Genomic DNA, 15,240 nt, shown 5'->3' on the forward strand with positions numbered 1-15,240 from the left:
GGAGGCGCCCCCCACCCCACCCCAGCATTATTGCCATGGACCAGGCAGCCCTGGCACACGAGGTTTTTCCAGCATCAGCCTGTCGTAGAGAGAAGACTGGGCTGCCTGCAGCCCTCCAGGGCCTGGACCATCCGTCCTGCCGGCCAGGGTCCAGCACACCCAGCCGGGAGCAACGCCGAGCTGGCTGCCCTGCCGGTGTGCACCTGGCTGCAGGCACTGGAGGGAAACCCAGCTCTCCCCACCGCTGGCCTATGTTCTTCCTCGGGGGGGTTGAATTATTCCCTTTGCTCCACYGAGAGCATGAGGACCAACTCCCACACCACCCCGTCCCTCCCGCACACCCTCCCCATGCCCTGGCGATGCCAAGTGCGGCCCCAGCTCTGCTCCCGGCCATCTCTGCCTCCGTCCTCCTCCCCGCGCAACCACTGACTGCTTTTGACATCCTCCTCTCCGTCAGTCCTGCACCCCGCCACGGCGGGAGCCGGCAGGGCTGGCGGCTCTCCCAGGGGTCCCCTGCCCTGGCCCCATCTTCCTCCGGCCCGCGGGTCTCCAGCAGAGCCCCCGTGTCGGAAAGCACCTTCGGCCGCTAGCCCCCGAGTTAATCATTAGAGGCTGGCCATAAAAGCGTCGCTGATGGAAAGTTCAGGCTGCGGCGGCTGGGGAGCGGGGAGGGCCAGCCATAAACATTTATGGCCCCAATGAATCCCTCGCTCTACCCTTGACACTATTTGCCGAGCAGGAGGCCCCGGGAGGTCACGGTGTTGCCCAGCCGCCGGCGTGGGGAGCCTGCCCCCGGGGAGGCGCGCGCAGGGGTCTGCCCTGCGCGACGTAGCCGGCAGCCAGGTCAGGCGTCGCGAGGTGAAGAAGTGGAGATGCCTTGGTCTGAGCAAGGGTTTTGGCCCAGGCAAGGCTAGGAAACGTTTACTGAATACTGAATTCACGGCTTAAAGCCCAAGTTACTTTTGCGAGCAGAGCACGGAGCCAGCCCACGCGCCGCCCTCAGCTTTGCAGCCCTGCTGCTCTGGCCTCCGCACGAATCTGAGCTTGTTTCCTACTCACATGGGGTTCTGGCCACATTCCCTAAATTCCCCTTGTAATCCTGGGATCCACTCTGCTGGGGTCTCCCTTGGCAACAGTGATAAATGGGAGAGGTGGTGCAGAGCAACGGGAAGGGCAGGGCAGAGACTGCAGCTGGGGCCAAGGATACGGCAGGGAGCAAGGCTGAAAGGGGAAAAATTAAGGGGAAAAAGGTGACAGGGGCGTCTGCAAACAGTACGTCCCCCGGTCTGCGTGTGGCTGTGCATGGAGTGATGTGGGGTGGGCTGAAGGGCAGCGGGGCTGGGCAGGATGCCCTGCTTCTGGGGACCGGCTCATGCATTCATACCCTGCACGTGGAATGGGGCCCAGGGTTCGACGCTGGCCTCCCTGCATCCCCATCACACGCCAGTTTGGCTCCCTCTCCCTGAATGCTCAGGGGTTTCTCCCAAATTTTAGCAAGGCTCTTCCACGTGGCCAGGGCTGCCGGGATGGCAATGGGTCTCGGTGAGGCGGGGGTAGCCCTGGGGCAGGTCCCTGATGCGCCTGGGGCATGCAGAGCGCCAGCCCTGCCCCTTGCCTCTTCCCGGCGCTCCTGCTCTGAACCAGGCCCGGGAAAAGGGGAGCGAGCGCCCGCAGGAACGGTCTTTTGCTGACATCTCGTGGGCCCGCCGCACCATTGCAAGGCAGGTCAGGAGGAGCCCAGGGTGCCCCTGCACCCCCAGCACCCCTGCCCGGCGAGCAAAGAGGGTCTGCTACCTTCTGCTGCTGCCCGAGGTGCGACCCGAGCCTGGGCACCCTCGAAGAAGGGAGCGTCGCGAAGGGAGAGGCAAGGCAGCGGCAGGCAGCCTGAGTCACTGCAGTGACGGAGAATCACCCGTTTCCATGCTCAGAAGTTTGTAGCTATTTATTGCACTTGAACACCAAGAATAAAACTGACACTCGCCCTTCCCTCCCGCGCCCACCCCGCACCCGGTCCCCCCGCCGCCCTCCCCAAATGTAGCGTTGGATCGGAGCAGTGATCATTCTGTTCACAGCCACAGGTTCCAAAAACAAAGAAAAAGGAAATAAAATCCCCCCCCAAAGCCCCCGATGAATCCAACACGGTCACACCGCTCAACAGTTCGAGTGCACTTACAAAAGAGAGAAAAAGGCTTCAGCTGCAACCATACGGAGGTACAGACACGAGGAGACGGGCAGCTTCCCTCTCCCCGGGGTCTGATTTTTGTTACGTGACAAAGCTTGATATATTCTTAATTATAATATATTTTTTGCAATCATCTTAAATAAATATTTCCATAGAGATTTCCTGTATGTATATATATTTTATATATATATTATATATAAGAGAGAGAGATCTCCTTTTTTACTTAAACCACTGTTAACATATTTTCCCTGCTTGTCCAAAAAATGTTACAAAAGCCCTAAAATTGTGCAACAGTTAGAAAAAAGGAACAACAACCCAAAGACGGAAGGAGCCACTCAGCATACTCCCCCCCTCCATCATCCCCTCTCCCACTCCCTGGCATCACAGTCAGCAACAGGGTGGAGGCCTTGCTACGAGGAGGGACCCGTTGGTGAGGAGGGACCCGTTGGTGAGGAGGGACTTCAACCAAGGGTAGGGGAGCCACAGGGTGGCCCTTGGGGCTGGACCGCCCCAGGGCCACTGGCCTCTCCTCTGATGTGTTCACAACCTGATCAAGTCTGGGTTTGCCTTGTCTGGTACTGATGAGCTGGGACCTGCTCAGGGATCGTTTGGAAATAGGTGATGGTGAGAGGTCTATCCCACTAGTGGAAGGACTTTTCCCCCCTACTAGTACTTACCTCCAAGGGATCCCTAAGGATGGAGAACAAGGTTTGGCTACCAAACCAAGCCCACCTTTTAGTGGTGGTTACATCAAGAATGTTGTGCATGCCACGAGATGTGTCCCATGGCAGGGAAGAAGGGTCAGCCAGGTCCTAGGATGATCAGAGGAGACGATCATGGGATCTTTTGCTGGGAAACACATCTTGGTCCACAGCACTCTGTCAGGCACATGCCAGGATGCCCTTTCAAACACAGCAAGAGGTTTTGCTGGTTCTCCCCTATGATCCTGCCATGGCCTGCAGAGCAGGCCACGAGCTCAGTGCTGTGGATGGTGTGGGTGGTCTGGGAGAGCTGAGCTGCCCTGAGCCTCTGCAGAGCCAGGCTGGGCTGCCCACGGGCACCTCTGCTGCTGCTGGCTCCCACCGTTGCATCTCCACAGGGGTGAAAATTCACTGAGGATGAAGGGAGGGGAAGCAGGTTTGGGGTCAGGTGGAAGTTTGGCACCTGACAGATGGGGCATTTCTCCTCAGGGGAGAAGGGCTGCCCTGGCTGGGGTTAGGAGTAGAGCCTTCGCTCTCTCCAGCAAAAGGTGGAGAAGGGCCCAGAGTGGCCTGTTCTTCTTCCAGAGGGGATGCACCAGCAAGACCTGAGAAATGATGATGTTGCAGGCTGGACCGGGGCCCTGCCAGCCAGGAAGGGAAAAGGGACAACTCCCAACCCACATCTGGAGTTGGGAACCTGAGACCACTGCAACAAGTGCTGGGACTCAGCTCTTTCTTGTGGTCTGCAAGAAATGGAAGCGAAGATTGATTTGGAGGACTTCTGAGTTTTGTTTGACCTGGTTGGCCAGGCAACCAGGTGAGAGTCAGGCTACGTCTCTACTAGGAAATTAAAAGTGCCGCAGCATGGTCTCTGGCCTCGAGGTCGATGTGGACAGGAGGTCTATGGCAGAAACTCCCTCCCAACAAGGTGGCTTCATCCATATTGCTTATTGGGAACGTCCCCTGGACCTTGTCAGCCCAGAGCCTTGCTGAGATTGTTGGGGTGATGCCAGTAGACACTGCCTAGCTTACAAACAGGGATGCAACCACGGCGTCCCTTGCTCTGCCAGCCAAAGAAGGGCTGCGATAGTTGGTCTTTTTTAGTTTCCCTGCAAGTTTAGAAGAAACCAGGGAATATAGAGGAAGACAGAGACAGAAGCTGTTCATCATGGCTACTAAAAGAAAGGATGGTGGTTTATTCAGTGCTTGCTCAGAGATGCTCTGGGGATACAGAAACCTGCACTGGAGAACCAGGGGGAGGTAGGGAGAGAAACCAGGCAGAACAGACCCCTAAAGTGCAGGTGCTTAATGCTGCCAGTGTGGGCAGATGGTGGAAAGTCGGGTCTTCCTTGGTCAGGCTTCACCATGACTGGAAGACTACAAAGAATTGAAACCTCAGACTCTGCTTCTGTTTGAACTGATCTGGAACATCTTGGGTGTTGCAAGGACATCCAGCTGCCTCCAGAGGAACCTGTCCCTGGAGAGATGACCACAGGGAAGCCTCAAGGAGGAGAAATCACCTCCAAGAAGACAGCTCAAAGTCACTCTGGAAACCAACATGTTCCCCTGGCTCTGACTGCCCAAAGAGGGCTCTCAGTGAAAGGAGACTGGATCTACCCCAGCATTTTATCTGTCATCCCCGTCACCCCACCGTACCTCCCTTCTCAGGCCAACCTCTCTCCAGCTGCGGTTGTTGAAGCGGTTTCACCTTCACGGCCCATCTGAGCACACAGCTATCGGCAGCTCTAAAAACAGGCGGAAGTCAAATCTTTCCCGCAGTGCAACTCAGAGCCATGCTGTGAGCACGAAGGAAGAGTACCGGCCACAGCAGCATGGCCACCTCCTTCCTCATCTGCCTCCCGTCGATCCCTGAGAGCCTGGGCATCAAGAAGTGGAAGAGACACTTGCCAGGGCTGGCTTCACAGACAACTTGGGAGAGGAGGAGAGCGAACTATATAAGAGCTGAATCCTTCCTTTAAAAATGAAAAAACTTCAGCACTGTGACTACAGGAAGAAAAAGAGATTCATAAAAACACCCAAACTCTATCTTAAAAGCTAATCCTCTCCCTGCATGACTTTCCCTGCTTAAGGAAAGCTTTGGGGCCAACTCTTGCAAGCCAGTGTAGCTCCGCTGTCAAAGAGCACAGGTCTGCCAAGGTCACGGGGACACACATTTGTGCCCGTGGAGAACCTGTGTGATTTCCCCCCAAAATGGCATCTGCTACTCACATTCCCAGCAATGATCACCCCCCCGCCCTGCACAGTGGGACATGCTGAACAACTCTCCGAGACTGTTAATGCCCCGACAGTTTGGATTCTTCCCCTCAATCCAGCGGGAAAATATTTTTGCAGTCTGCAAGAATGTGGCTGTGTTTCGTGAGGCAGCTGTCCCTGCCTAGACAGAGAGCAAAGCATTCAAAACCACAGAAAAGGCAAAATACACAGTCAGAATTTACATGGAGAAAACATTTCTTTTTTTTTGTCTTTTTTTTCCTCTTTTTTATGTCCAAAACAAGCGTTTTTTTGTTCATTTCTTTGTTTTTCAATACACGCACCGTCTAGAAAGTTAAACGCCATGCAGATGAAGAGAGTGCAGTTAGAAAGTCCCCCAATGGCAGCAGTGCACTGCAGTAATCTCACATCAACGAGCAAAGAAGTTCCAGTTGGAAAAAAGAGAACAAGAAACGGAAGGATTACCAGAAAAAACCACCCTCACGCCTCTCGGACCTCTACCTGAAGGCAAAGAGGTGATACCAAAATTCCCCGTTCCAGCCCTGTCTTCTATCCTGAAAACCACGTGCTGATGGCTCCCGAAGAACCGCTGCCTGGCTTTGCCATTCAGGAAAATCCGTGTGGGCCTGGAAAGAGCCCCTGGGGACATGACCGTGCCCAAGAGGCTGCCGCCTTCGCCCAGCCAGAGCAACCACGACGAGCCACAGCGGCCTCGCCGCCGCCACAGCCACCTGCGGGGCGCAGGGTGGGCGACCCAGCTTGGGGCGGCTCCACTGCTTGACCCCTGGGATGCGGCCGTGGGGTCCCAATAGGAACGGCACTTCGTTACAACCCCACTCCAAAGGCAAACAAAACGAAAAACAGCAACCCCCCCAAAACCCCCCCCGCCCCCCYGCCCCAAACAGTTTCTAGTTATTACATAAAGAATGTTTCTAGTTATTACATAAAGATCCATGTCAGCAAATACTCAAAATCAAGTTACGAAATACACAGTAGGTTGTTTTCTTTTTGCTATAAAAAGGCATGCGCTCAAAGTAGAAGAGATAGCTAAAGGCTTGTTTGTTTCTTCGAAGCATGATCAGATTCTGCAGAGTTTTATTACTAAAGCTTGCATTCCTCGTCTTTGCTGGAAGGTGTCGCGTGGGCGATGACGTTTTGTATCTCGAATGGGTGGCCAGCTTGGCTGCCTTAGCACCAGCATTTCCAGCACTACGGCGAGGGCCATGGTGCTCGGGTTCGGGGCGCTGGGAGAAGCTCTGGGTGCTGCATGCGAGGGGCAGAGGTTGGTGTTCGGCGGGGACAAGAGCTGGGTGCCAAGTCAGCTGGGGGTAAAGGATGCTGGGCGGGGAGGAGGGTGCAGGCAGCGATGTACGTGGAGGAGAGCCTGCTACCGTGCCAAGCCCATCCTCGTGGCAATGCCTGGCCGCCGCTCAGAGAGCTGAGCTCTCCGCTCCCACAGCCACCGGTTCCTTCGCTGGGCCGATGCAGCGCCGGGAAGCGGTTGCATACTCTTCCTCTCTTCTCCCAGCTTCTCCAGTCCCTGCTCCCGAGGGAGAAGGGAGGAAGGAGGGAGAGTGTCCCCACTCAGACAGCACGCTGCCTATCGGCATGACAGGTCCCCAGGGCTAGGGCACAAACCTGCTCACCCTCCTGGGAAGGAGCCAGCCTACACTCCTGGGAAGAGAAAATAAAAGATAGCCTTTACTCACCCATTCAAATAAATCCCTCCTCACCCAGAGGTGCCTGGAAGCTGAATTTTGCAAATGCTTTAAAATGAGATTCCTCAGTTGAGGCTGCCAAGAAGTGAGAGCTCGAGTTGGGGAGAGTCCAAGGCGGGAGCAGGTGGGAGCAATGGCATCAGGTATGGGACCACAGTAACAGCAAGACAAAATCCACTGGTGCCAAGAGAGGGTCACCCAAGCCCCAACCAGCATGGAGTGGCTCAAAACTGCCTCCGTGCGCTCCTCTTTCTTGGGGGCCTCTGAGGCTTTCAGCAGAGGTGGGGATGGAGATAGATGGCAAGTCCTGTCCCATTTCATGAGACATGCTGGGTTGTGAGGACATGCAGGAGCCCAGGAATGCCATGTAGTGGTGGGTGGAGGTCTTTACCCCAGGCATAATTCTTCTCACTGGCCAAATGATTGGGTTTTTTTTGTTTACAGTTTCTCTTCTCTTCTTTCATGCAGAGAAAGGGGGCCCAGTGCAAAGGCCCTGGTGGGGCTGGCTGCAAAGGGTGGGATGGAGGGTTTCGATTCAATGCGTGTGTCGTGTCGGTGGGGCCATTGCATGTTCGTGGTGATAAGCGAGAGGAATTCCAGCAGGAACCAAGCAGCAGAGCCAACAGCCAAAGTCCCATAGGTGAAGAGTTGGAGGGGGGTCTCCCCTTGTTAGTGAGTCAGTGACAAACCTGACACAGGCTGGCCCACACTTCAACTGAAAAACACAAATTGGGCAGAGAGGTTTTTCACTTTTGATGTCCCTTTGATGGACCATCCTCTCCCCACTCCCTCTGGCCACCACCCTCCCATGGCAATCGCCATCTCCCCACCACCACAGAGATCGGGGGATGATTTCATCCCTTCTGCACCCTTGCCGCTGCAAGGAGCCCGCACCATTCTCTCCCTCACCCCGTGGCTCCCGGCCCCATCAAGCCCCTAGTGCTGGTTTCTCACAGGGCTTACTGCGGTAGGACGGAGGGCGCGCCAGATCTGTGGAAGTGGACGATTTGCCATTTGCCATCCCGGCGGTGCCAGATGCGGGTCTCCTCTGACTGGGCGGTGCGGGGGATCCCTCCTGAGTCAACATACTGTGTGATGCGGATGTAGGCGATGCAGGCGGACTCGTCTCCCATCAGGTGGATGTGGGGGTTCAGGATCGTTGTGTGCACAGGCTTGCTGTTCCGGGACCACACTGGAAAGGGGACAAGCGTAGGTGGCCTTAGGCAGGGGAAAGAGTTTTGTTTTCCCTCTGCCAGTCGCAGAAGATGACAGCAAAGTGGGAAGAGGAATTCCTTCAGGTTAGGCTCTCTGCTTGGAGGGGTCAGGTAAACGCTGCATTGACGGGGCTTAGGATGGGTAACAGTCCACCTAGAAAACAGCTAACCAAACAGTTCCTCTGCAATCCAGCCCATCCCCAGCTGACCTAACAGCCTTGATTCACCTTCTCCTGGGATCTTTCAGATCAGCCAGAGATTCAGAGATGCTCCCAAAAATCACCCTTACCCTCTTCTGTCCAGCAAGCTGATGGATGTCAAAAGACAGAACAGGCTATGGGAGGTGAAAATGGTCCCTTGGGAGGGGAAGAGGCTGCTTACGGTTTTCAAAGTAGAATCGATGGAAATCCAAGCCTTCCACCAGGTTCCCCAGAGCCTCAGGCTCAAAAGCAGTCATTCCGGGGTCACACATCTTCCTGGGGAGGCCAGAAGGGGAGGGAAGGGGAGAGAAAAAGGAGTTACCTCACTGGTTCTAATGTGAGAGCATGCATGAATAAGGTTCTGCAAAACCCAAACGGCTTGTGCTCAAGAGGACTTCTCCTCAGTCTGAAACCAAGGCACCTTGACGCAGAAGTATTTCCCTGAACAGCTGTGCTCACTAAACCAAGCTGCAGGATTTGGGGCAGGGGACTTAGAGCACTGAGATGTTATGGGGGAAGGTCCATGCTGCTTTGCTAGGCCCTCTCCACAGTTTGTGGAGATAGGCCTCTCCAGAAAGCAATTCAGAGCAGAAGTCTAATGCTATAAATGCTCTCAGAGGACCTCTATCCTTGCACTCTACAGGAAGCCTATACAGCCTCGCCTCTAGCCCGAGGACTTAGCTGGGTTCCTCAAATGAGACAGGGTGAGTTCTCCATCAGTTGCCACATCCAATTAAACTTTCTCAAGATACTGTCTTCTTCTTTGCAAGAGATAAAAGAAAGACAGCAGGAAAAACCTAACTCTCTCTGCTCTGTATTGAAATATCCCTGCTGCTGTTCTCTAAGGCAGGAATCAAGACCTGAGCTCACTCAGAAATAACTAATTAAATAGGCCTTGGGTACAGAAGCGTACTCCAAGGAGCATCAGCTCAGCATGTGGAAAGCAGTTATCTTACCAAGCACCCTAAGGCGATCTGGATATAATGAATACCATGGATGCAATGTTCCTTCCTCTATGATAAATCACATCTACAGTTATTCATCTTTTTGCAAACCAGAAAATGGGCTCATCCATGGTTATGAGACCAGAGAGACATGGTCAGTTAGTATGAGAGAAGCATCAGGTTTGGAAGCAGATGTCTCTTGACTGTCTTGGATCTTCTCTGTGCCCCACCTCCATGTCAATCTGGTCATTCTGCCCTTGACAGCAGTAAAACCTAATGGGCTGTGTTTTTACAGGGAGAGCATGATTCCCTCTAGCACAGACTCCAGTAGGCTGAGCTATCAACCAGCAGGCCCCGACCCCGGCTCAAAATTGCATTAGTCACACTCACGTGTAGGACTCAAAGTCACCATTGCTTATTGCTTCAATCAGCTGCTCTGTTACTTTAATGATTTCTTGCTTCCGTACTGTTGGTTTAAAAAAAAAAAAGGGAGAAAAACCAAAAGCATTAACTTTGCAATATCTCCGAGATATCTCTTTCTCACTAGAAACGGACCATCAGGGACCATCAGGATATCAAGGAGAATTGGAAACCATGTGGGGGAAGAGCAGGAGAGGGACTTAGGAGACAGATGTGGGAAAGGGCTCCAGGTAAAAAAAGAAAAAAGACCTCAAGACCCCCTGACTCAAAAGTCAGGGAAAAAGTAAAAAAAAAATTCTGTATTTTTCTCACTTCCTAAAGAGCAAGAGGGTTAACCACCAAGTGGTGAGCTGCCCTTGGCCCAAAGAGGTGGCATGTCTTGGTCTCAGCTTCACATTTGCACCAAGCCAGGACTTTCTATCTCGACTCAATACTGGGCTACAAACTCACAGCAGGGTCAGACTAGGGCAGGGCTGGGTCAAAGGATACTTTCATTTCCAACTAAGACAGGAGAATATGGCCTCAGTTGGGGAGAAAAGGTGGGCGAACTGGCCAGCGACCCAGGAAGCCCAGCTCCCACAAACCTTCTCCCCAAGAAAAAACAAGGGGAGAGCCAAAGACACACCACCATGCAGCTGATTCCTGGGGCCTTCCACTGCGTTCCCAGCCAGAGCTGGGCAAGGGCCATGCTGCATGAGTGGGTTTGGCTCCCTGGGATGTCAGGAGGAGCTGTCAGAGACAACCCTGGGCTTATTAATGAGGCTCTGTTTCAAATGCAAATCAGTGGTATGCCTGAGTTTTTTTTACCATGGCTAATAAAACAGGAGAGGGAAAGGGTGCACATGCATGAGAGAGTCATTCATAAAAGAGAATATGGAGCCCCAGCCCTTTTCTGATTGCAGGACTGAGCACCTCCTGCCTCCATGCCCTCTCTCATAGGAGCCATGCCCTGGGAGAACAAATGTTCAATTAACTCTAATGTCAGGCCAAAGTCCATCTTGCTTCGTGCTGAGTTCACTTCACTGAGAGACTTTACAAATTAGCACCAATAAATTATTCCCTGGGCTATTCTTAGAAAGCTGGCTCTGACATGTGGGAAGGAGAGAGGGAATGAGGAAGGGATTTCCCCCGGAGGCTCTTCCCAAAGGGCCATTTATTTTGCCTCCAGTGAGTGACAGTGCTTCAGAGGGACATGCAGGAAAAGGCAGCAAGTGGGCAAAGGGGGCAGGAGGATGGGGAAGTGTGGGCAGACGGACTGCAGTCCATGCAAAGACTCAGCTGATCCCAGGAAGGCTCAAAGCAGTAGCTAGCAATGTGCCTCCCCCACAGCGAACCTGTGGGTGTCTCGGTCAAACGAGCTGAAGATGCCCCAGAGTCTGACTCTACCTTCAGCCTACATGGTGCAATGAGGGCCACCACAAACTTTCCAAGTGGGCCAAACGCTGTTAGTGCCACTAGCGTGACAGTGGAGTGTGAACAGCCTCCTCTCTGAGCCAGCCATTTTCATGCCTGCTTTCAGGGAACTCTTCCATTTTTGTGAGTGCTCCCCTCCTCATCTCCAGCAGTGCTGCAACACAACTGCTCATGGCAACGTATCAGCAGGGGAACCACCTGCATTGGCCTTGGTCCATGCTGGCATTTTATTCATAACGAATGAAAGCAACTTCTGAATGGTCCAGAGGAATCTTGCCTGCTGCAGGTTTTGATGTAGGCAATATCTGCTTGGGGGTGGCTGGACTAATGACCCAAGCGTGCCCCTCTGAAATAGCCTGCCTCCCTCCCCGAGTGCCCCTGCTGGTACCTTTGGTGTCTTCATCTTCAATGGTGGTGTTAGTACTCTCCGACGATTCCTGAGCAAAGAACAGAAAGGAGATGGGAAGGTGAGACCAGTCTTCACCATGCGCAAGAAGGAGCTCGTGTGTTCGACAGCCCCCCGAGTCTGACCCCACAGCGCTCGACTGTGCAAACGGACAGAAACCAAGGAAAATGCCAGCAGGTCAAACCCGTCCTCAACCACAGCTCTCACGTAGTGATGGCAGAGCCCTCCCTGACTTCCACACCTTGTAGCCAAGGGCACAAGAGCTGGGCTGTGGAGGGTCTCGTAGGAACGGTGGTGCCTTTCCTACCAGTGCCCGCGGGGACAGACATGGGGCAGGTCCAGGGGGTGGTTTGGCAGGTTCCTATGAGTGTAGCCAGAGGGGCAGGGAGAAGGGCTGTGCAGGGGTGGAAGACACCACGTTGACCGTACAATAAAGAGAAATGTACAAATTAACAGCGAGGAGGAACTGGGATGAGAAAGAGGAAGTGAGGGGACTGTGCAGGAGTGAGAGAGACCACACTGACCGTAGAGTAGGGAGAGAAATGTACAATAAAACAGAGTGCTTCCAAGACCCACATGGACCACCGAAGGCTGAGACACAGCTCTTTCAATAAACGGCTGAGCACTACACAGATTTTGGGGAGGGGGTACTGACCCCCTGTCTCTCTCCAGGAGCCCCATCAAGGCGACTCTGCTAGCGGAGCTAGAGCAATGGCTCTGCTAGCTCTTCCCAGCAGAGCCTTGCTTATGTATTACCCATAATACCCCGATGTAGGTTGGCAAGGTGTCCCATGACCATACAGTCCCCGCAGAGGCATGGAAGGTGTTTCTCCAAGGCTCCTTGGACCGATGCAGCCTGCAGACCTGAGTCAGGAGAACTGGGAGAAACGGCATGAGAACCCATCAGCAAGAACCAAGGCTGGCTTCCCACCAGCTGGAGGCCAGCAAGTGCCTGCACCAACCCTGTTAATGGGGTTTGTGGGTGATACGGCTTTGAGGATGTCCCTCCAACCCCAGTGTCCCTTCTTCCCTACCCCGAGGTAACTTCCAAAAATGGGGGAAGGCTGGAACACGTTGAGAGGCCCAGCAATATCAGCATTGAGGAAGACGACGGACACTCACCATTAACTGAACGCTGGAACTGGACTTTCTTTTCTGGAAAAACAAGGAGAAGAGATGGAACAGGAAGAGACACAGAGTGAGAAAGGCAAAGAGTAGCACGTGAGAGGGAGCAGCTCCTGAGCCACCCTTCATGGTCCTTGTGTAGGGGCAAACAAAAGGTGCAGCGGGCCAATTTGAGGCTCCTGCAGGGATGTGCCACTGGCTGCAGTGCTGCTGGTGCTATGCAAGGCCCCTCCCCATGTTTCTCCTAGCACCTTTCTCTCCTGACCTACCACAATCTCTGTTATTGCTCATTCCAAGGCCCTGGCTAGTCCAAAATGGAGTCTCCTAGAGGTAGGCGACCACTTTGGTGGCTTTGCAACTATGCCACCAAGGTCACAGGAACAGAACCTAGGTCTCAGGAGTGGGATGCTAAAATGCCAAGCCAACTCTACCACCTCAGGCACCCAAATAGCTCAATAGTTTTGGGCCTAGATTTGTCTCCAGTATTAAGCCAGCTAGTTTAAAGCTAGCATGGCTGTTGCTGCTGTACCCTGAAATGCAGACACACCATGCAGGAAACTGTCTTGAGTGCAATCCCAGTCCTTTATATCAGGACAGGACTCCTCAAAAGAGGAGACCTTACACATGCACAGGTTTATTGCCATCCTTGACTACTACCACTAGGCTTTAAGGCCTTTTAGTTAGATGAGCCCATAGCCAAGTTTCTGCTTGCAGCCCCAAACTACTCGGGATCATCCTTCCCTTCTGTGTTCTGCTCCCCATCTCCACCTCCTATCTGGTTGAGAGCTGAAGGGACATGCACATAGGCCTCATGCCCTTTCTCCACTTCCAGCTCCTAGGGCATGAGTCACAGGAAGCGATAAGAAACGCCAGTGTGCAGGAATTAGAAGCTGCAGTGCCAGTTAATAAGTGTTTTACCAGCACGTTAATAAGGCTGCAGCTCTGCCCACCCGGCAGAGGGGGAAGGAGCACACAGTGTGCGAATCTCTTGGAAACGCCCATGCAGCAACCCATCAGGGTATTTGGATGGGCTGCAGTATAAAAACTGCTAATGTTCGTTCCCGCTCATTCCTCCTTTCACAACCTAAATGGCTCCCACCAGCACCCTCACTGAGTTTCATCCTCCGTTGGTGGAGCTCTCCCTTCCCTCGCTGGGTCCTACATTAAACCTCGCCCCTCCTTCTCTGAAACATAACAGATGTCCTAAAGGGCACAACAAGCTGTGGTATTTCGGAAGGAACCTCATGGGAAATGGAGCAGCTAGAGTTGCACTGTCTGAGGAAACAAGCTGCAGGAAGGGCTCACAGCTTCTACTAACCAAGGACACAACACAGGGCAGTAAACTGCAGAAATTTTGGACGCAACAGAATGCAACACAAAGCGGTGACCGCATTAAGTTTGGACATACAGTAACAGGATGCAACATGGGGCAGTGAGCTCATTAATTTAAGACGGGACAGGATGTGACATGGGGCAGTGATTTCATTAGTTTACAATGTGACAAGATGTGACACTACACAGGGCAGTGAAGGTATCATAGCTGCTGGGACTCAAAGACCTCCTAGAGGAAGTCCCCCTGCCAGCACAGGGTTCATGGGGAATTTTTGGTCTTCTGAATGCTTTTAGTAGGGGAGGAAGCTCCTTGGGAGGGTGAATTTTGAGTCCTCTCAGCCTGGACTAGCAGAGTCCTGGTGTTGGCAGGCTGTGTTGGCAAGCTGGAGAGGCAGCACCTGCCTCCTGCTGTCCACCTACATGGCTTTGGGCAGGAGCTCCAGATGTGGATGCCTGTGACCTGCCTGCTCTCGTGAGAAAGTCAGTCCAGCAGGTTTCTCCAAATGGGGACGCAGCTCTTCTGACAACCACACCCCATGGCCTGACTGGCAACACTGCTCACTGAAAGAGCAGGACCTTCCCCTCCCTACCTTCCCACCCTCTGCGGTGATGTGCAAGAGGCATGCACTCAGTCAACCACCCTTGGGTGGCAGGGGGTTTCCAGGCTCCTGCCTTGCTTTTCCAGAAAGATGAAAAGAAATGAATACAACTTGACTTCTGCCAGCTGCCCATGTTCGGTCATAAAAGCTTCCTCCAGAAAAATCAGCCTCCCTGTCATGCTTTCCACGTCCCCATGAAGTAGTTACATTGCAAGTCCCTCCATGCTGAGCAGGACAATGATATGTGAGAATGCTAATGTTGAAGATGGTCAAAGTAAGCTACCTGTTGGGTGTGAGCCTTCCTCTACTTTTGTTGTCTTCCTCTTCCTGGACATTCCTTGGCATTACCCAAATCAGCTATTTTGCTACCCGCAGCACATGCCCAGGGTAACGCTTACCCTCAAAGTTACTGCCAAGGCCAAGAGAGAGCATCATTAGCAAGTTGGGCTAGTAAATGGTCTTCTAACACCACACCCATCCCTGCCATGCTAGAAATGAAATTCAAGGCTGTCCCATTAGATTCAGGACCATGCCTGATGAAGCGTTCCCATCCACCAATCTGTCCTTTCACAGCTTAATAAAGCACCTCCTGATTGCTCTCACCTACACTCCAGCAGCTTGTGCTCAGTCAGCTCTATCTGGTCACTTCTCAGGTGACTCCCAGAAGCAGCTGGGACCTCACAGCAGCAGAAGACAGGCCAGCAGTGACTGACAGGTGGGTTGCTGTGACTCCCTTGGGGCCAGTCCCCTCTGT

General features: G+C 53.3%; 1 protein-coding gene across 2 annotated transcripts in view; it reads right to left on the reverse strand.

Moving 5' to 3' along the window:
- Positions 1-7,343: 7,343 nt before the first annotated feature.
- Positions 7,344-15,240, reverse strand: part of CAMK2A (calcium/calmodulin dependent protein kinase II alpha) — a 37,495-nt gene continuing 29,598 nt past the window's right edge. Inside the window, exons 14-19 of one of the 2 annotated variants that reach the window (XM_026063218.1) lie at positions 12,553-12,585; positions 11,413-11,461; positions 9,582-9,657; positions 8,429-8,523; positions 7,788-8,025; positions 7,515-7,548 (exon numbers count right to left, since the gene is read on the reverse strand). In XM_026063218.1, the coding sequence (XP_025919003.1) occupies positions 7,793-8,025; positions 8,429-8,523; positions 9,582-9,657; positions 11,413-11,461; positions 12,553-12,585 (486 nt within the window). In that variant the 3' untranslated portion in view covers positions 7,515-7,548; positions 7,788-7,792. Of the gene's footprint in view, positions 7,549-7,787; positions 8,026-8,428; positions 8,524-9,581; positions 9,658-11,412; positions 11,462-12,552; positions 12,586-15,240 lie in introns of both variants that reach the window. The other variant, XM_026063219.1, reaches the window with a different exon arrangement.

The sequence above is a fragment of the Apteryx rowi genome, unplaced genomic scaffold (assembly GCF_003343035.1).
Source record: "Apteryx rowi isolate R43461 unplaced genomic scaffold, aptRow1 scaffold_2, whole genome shotgun sequence".
Lineage (NCBI taxonomy): Eukaryota > Metazoa > Chordata > Aves > Apterygiformes > Apterygidae > Apteryx > Apteryx rowi.